We start from the raw sequence: 5,285 nt of genomic DNA, 5'->3' as shown, positions 1-5,285 counted from the left end.
GAAGCGCCTCAATATGAATTAACACGGTATTTAATTCCTCGTAAATAAGAATTTGTTCACCTATTACTCGATATAAATGCCCCTTTATAGATTTTATGTTGGACTCCCACAAGTGGGGAGTGGCTGGCGGATTGAAAGACCAATTGATATTATGCTTGTGAAGTTTGGAGTTTAATGATGCACTAAATGTTTTTGAGTTAATAAGTTGAAATATATCTTTGAGTTCTGATTTGGCCCCAACGAAATTTGTTCCGCGATCTGAATACAGACAAGAGACTGGACCTCTTTGTGAAATAATGCGCTTAAAACAATTTAAAAATGTCGAAGTTGTTGAATCGGAGGCAAGTTCAATATATATTGCTTTTGTGGAAAAACAAATAAATAAACAAATTTATGCTTTTGAACTTTTTACGCCCCTAAATTTTCCCATGGTTACGCAAGAGGGACCAGCATAGTCAGTACCGGTGTGCTGAAAAGGTTTTGCCTCCATAACCCGAGGAGAAGGTAAATCAGCCATAATAGGAGTGAAGGATTTAGGATGACTCTTAAAGCACTTATTGCATTTATGAATACGTTGGCGTACAATACTGCGAATGGATAAAATCTAGTATCTTTGACGAAGAATGGAAGTGAGTAAATGTGGACCAGCATGTAAATATTTCTCATGATAATAATCAATTATTAAATTTATCACGTGATCCTTTTTGGGTAAAAGTAAGGGAAATTTATGATCAAAATTCAGGTTAGCATGTGTTGAACGTCCACCAACTCTTAAGAACCCATCATGTAAAAATAGTCGTAAAGTCCGATATCTTTTAGGAAACTTATTCATTTTCAAACAATCAATTTCTTAGAAAAAATAGATTTGTTGGATAAGTTTGATTATAGTTAATTCGGCTTTGTTGAAATCTGAAAAATATATTTCACTTCTAGATGGAATAATTTTGCAGTAACGTAAAATAAATACAAATATTCTGCATAGTATGGCCCATGATGATATAGTGGAAGTGAATTCGTATAGATCATTTTTACAGGAGTTTACCACTAAGCAAGAGGAAACCTTTTCTTCTGGAACATTTTGCGTGGAATCTAACGCAGAACGTATGGGCCAATGACTTCTTTGAGAGTAAAGCCACGAGGGACCTGTGTACCAATTACTATTATTAAGCAATGTATTTGGTAATGAACCACGAGAAACACAATCGGCAATATTTGTCTCGGAAGGAATATGATACCACTTGGCAGAAGGAAGTAAATCATGAACTTTCGTTACTCTATTTGCGACAAAAGTTTTCCATCTATGAGCTGGTCCTGTTAACCAATGAAGCACAATCATCGAGTCCGTAAAACCATATATTTCTTCGATACATAAAGAATGATGATTGGAAGATATGACAAAGGATAATAATTTTGCCAATAAATGCGCCGCACACAACTCTAACCTAGCTAAAGTTTGAACTTTAATTGGAGTAATTTTTGATTTTGAAATAAGAAGGTAATATTTATTATCATGGCAAGGCTTGATATAAATCACAGCCCCATAAGCCTTTTCTGAACTATCCGCAAAACCGTAAAGAGAACAACGAATATAATTTTTGGTACCTACAAATCGAGAAATGGAAAGATTAATTAATTCTGGAAGTTGATTATAAATACTAAGCCATGTTGCAACTAATGAGGAATCATCCCAATCCAATTTTAATAACCATAGTTCTTTCATGATCATTTTGAATTTGATGGTAACAGGCGTAATGAAACCTAAAGGATCCCAAATACGAGCAATGGTGGATAATATATGGCGTTTTGTCCAATTTTGATGGAGAAGGTTGATATTAAATTTACAACAATCTTGAATTGGATCCCATCTCAATCCCAATACTTTAACGGAAGTATCAAATTCAGAGATTGTTTGTGAAAAATTAATTTGTGTTTTATGGTGTGATTCAAATTGTTTATACATTAGACGATCATTCGAAGCCCGCTTCGCTAGTTCAAAACGCGCGGAACGGAACAAACTCGACAATTGAACGTAAAGTTGTTTTGCGATTTCGATGGTGTTTGCACTAGTAACCACGTCGTCGATATAAATATCATTTTGAATTATATCAGTGGCTAAGGGGTAATTTTTGCTCTCATCTTTAGCTAGTTGTTTAATAGTGCGTAACGCATGAAAAGGAGATGACGTAATACCAAACGTGACAGTGTTTAATTCATAAATGCCGAGGGGATCTTTCGGAGAAAATTTCCAAAGTATCCTTTGAAATCGTCTATCTTGATTACAAATTAATATATTTCTGTACATTTGTTTAATATTGGCGGTTAACGCAATTTCGCCAAAACGAAAGTTAAGAAGAATTGTGATAATGTTAGACTGTAGCTTTGGCCCGGAAAATAGGTTGGCATTTAGGGAAGGAAATTCAGCATTCTTTGCTGATGCATCAAATACAATCCGTAACGGTGTGGAGGAGCTGTCTTTAATCACGGCGAAATGTGGAATATAATACCCTTCATTGGCTGCGGAATCATTTACATGGCCTAAAAATGACATGTGTTTTTGTTGTAAATAATCTTGAATTACTTCTGAATATTGTTTATGGAATTCAAAAGATTTCCGAAATTTTTGTTCTAAAATACAATAACGCTTATGCGCGAGTTCATATGATTTCTGAAAATTTACATTAACGTTGCCACGAAATGGTAATGCGACCACGTAACGTCCATCGAAATTCCGTACTGTCGTGGACGTATAGAACTGTTCTCAATAATCGTTTTCCGACACAATCATGTTAGGTACATCTTCTAATTCAAAAAATGTTTTCATTTGTTTAGATAAGGAATCATGTTCAATCGTGCATAGATTTGTCGAACTTGAATCAGGCGATGCAACGTTTGGAAGAGATCCCATTATTACATAACCCAATTTTGTATCCAATGCGATATGTGAATCGACGGTTTTTATGTGATTTGACATAATAATAGCATTAAATACATCACAACCCAAGATTCCATTAACAGTTTGAGGAATGAAAAATTTATTATCCGCCAGTTGTAAAGATAAAAATTTATTAATGGAATCGAAGGGAATTTTAATGGTCGGTTGTGGTTTGACAATTTCATGAATTACATAGGCACATACAGACATTTGAAAGGAACAATCATTCGACATAATAATAAAATTTGTCATGCACGCAATTTTTTGTGAAGAGTTACCGTGAGCCTCGATCGGTGTTATCTCTAGTTGAGCGGATTTACAGAATGACTCAGTCACATAGGTGCGATCGCTTGCGGTATCAATAATGACACGTAACGGACTAGTTTTAATACCTGTGATAAATCTGATTTATTTACAACGCATAAAGTATTACTTGGATTGGAATCGGAAATTTTTTGCTTCGAATTTTTGGAATGAATATCTGTTGGAAATTGTTTTGTATTGTCAACACAATTATTTGAATGTAATAAAGTATGATGTTTTGTATTATAATACAAACATGTTTTCTTAGAATGACACGGATTGTTACGTTTATAACCCAGGCAATTCGAACAAAGATTCAATCTCTTAATTGCCGACCATCTGTCATTGATATTTAATTCTAGAAATTGCGAGCATTAAAAAATATTATGACTTTCGTTGCATAAGTAACATTGAAGCGATTTGACACCGCTGGTTACCAAAGCATGAGAAATGTTGGGTTTCGTAACCTTCTCGCGTAAATCATAAATATAACTTTGACCTTTTTGTACTTTATTTATGAATTGTAATAATTCTTTATAGGAAGGATATTCGCCCTAAAATTAATTTTCAAATTTTTCCTGTAAATTGGTATCTAATTTGGATAGAGCGACCGATGTTAGTAAAAAATCATACAGGTCTGGAATATTTAATTGATTTAATGCTTGTACAGCAGTGTCAAATTTCTCGATGAAGTTATGCAACTGTGATGAATTTACAGTTTTAAAAGACATTAACTGTTTGAAATAGTTAATGCCCAGATAACGTTTATTTTCGTATTTGTTTATCAATGCTTCCCATAAAATTGAATAATTATTGGCGGTAGGTAAGATAGTATTGAAAATTTTCATTACTGGGCCTTCTAATGCGCCCATTAAATAATGAAATTTGGATATCATATCAATCTCGGGATTCTCGTGTATAAGTGTTTTAAATGTTTCGTAAAACAGCGGCCATTTTTTTAAATCACCCGCAAATTTGGGTATTTCAATTGTTGGTAGATGGGATTTTGAAATAAACTTAGATGGGGAATCTTCACTTTTTGTAAAAGAGGAAGTATTATTTACAGCAGAAATAGTTTTTTCAATGTATTTTATCTCCGCGTATAATTGTTCCACGGATAGAAGGGCAGCATAATCCGGTACGAAACTGGGATTTTCCAACGCGTTTAATTTATTAATATCGTCGGTAAGTTTTATGAATTGATCTCGAATGTTATCTAACATTACCAGGTTCGTACAGAATTGTTGCTTGCTTGACGCATCTTCCACATCTCTGCTCATGTCATACGTCTTCTGTATAATGGAAAAATACATTTCTCGTTTTGAAATTAGTCGTGCGACTTCAGCACTGGCAGATACACTCTTGGGCGGCATATTTAGGATTATATAAGAAACTTGGAAATAATAACCTTACCTTGATATCCGGTAAATGCAAATATATATATACTTGTAAATTAGTACTTAGATTCTGAATCGGCAACTTGTAGAAACTCTCAATTTAATTGAGATCCGGCTCGGAAGGCCAAAATGTGGTGTGGCCTTAATTCGATTAGCAGACCACACGGATGGCTGGTATTCTTGGGCTGTATATGGACTGTATTTAAAACTAAAAAACGTTCTTCTTCTATGATAATAACAAACTAAAAAATGACCTCACTTTGAACAATATAAGGAACAACAAAACTTCTAAACTCGACTGACTCGGAAGGAAACTCGAAACTGAACCAGAGAAGGAAAGCAGGCTGAAAGCGTACTGATGGAACTGGAAGCGAATTGAACGCGGAACTGGAAGCAAACTAGAACGAAACAGAACTCGGAATCAACTAGAATAGACTGACCACATGTCGGAAGCCTAGGTCAAGTTTTTCGAAGGAAAGAGACAGGTAGTCTGGATTAGAAAGGAATAAATCGGTTGACATATTGCAACCCCGAGATGGCGACTATATTATTATTATCGACACATGTAATAGTCATGGTGGCGTCACCAATATTTATATTTATATTTATATTTATATTTAAATTTATATTTATATTTATATTACTATTATTTT

At 34.2% G+C, this 5,285-nt stretch overlaps 1 protein-coding gene across 1 annotated transcript; it reads right to left on the bottom strand.

Moving 5' to 3' along the window:
- Positions 1 to 391: 391 nt before the first annotated feature.
- Positions 392 to 4,608, bottom strand: LOC113371416. The gene is made up of 4 exons (XM_026612045.1): positions 4,473 to 4,608; positions 3,211 to 3,324; positions 1,152 to 2,535; positions 392 to 587 (listed from the first exon to the last, which is right to left on the bottom strand). Exons 1-4 carry the CDS (start codon positions 4,606 to 4,608, stop codon positions 392 to 394), a joined length of 1,830 nt encoding a protein of 609 aa, XP_026467830.1.
- Between the last annotated feature and the right edge of the window lie 677 nt (positions 4,609 to 5,285).

The sequence above is a fragment of the Ctenocephalides felis genome, unplaced genomic scaffold, assembly GCF_003426905.1.
Source record: "Ctenocephalides felis isolate EL2017-DRISC unplaced genomic scaffold, ASM342690v1 CF-g0.4_SCAFFOLD_01492, whole genome shotgun sequence".
Lineage (NCBI taxonomy): Eukaryota > Metazoa > Arthropoda > Insecta > Siphonaptera > Pulicidae > Ctenocephalides > Ctenocephalides felis.
This window is presented reverse-complemented; position numbering and strand designations above follow the sequence as displayed.

Bases quoted from the DNA above. Each gene is read 5' to 3' on its own strand.
- LOC113371416 (XM_026612045.1), bottom strand. From the start codon at position 4,608: ATGCCGCCCAAGAGTGTATCTGCCAGTGCTGAAGTCGCACGACTAATT. The intron at 3,325-4,472 runs GTACGAACCTGG...GATTTATCACAG, and splicing joins GTCAAGCAAGCAACAATTCT to GTATTAAAACTAGTCCGTTA. The intron at 2,536-3,210 runs GTAACTCTTCAC...TGTCATTTTTAG, and splicing joins AACACCGATCGAGGCTCACG to GCCATGTAAATGATTCCGCA.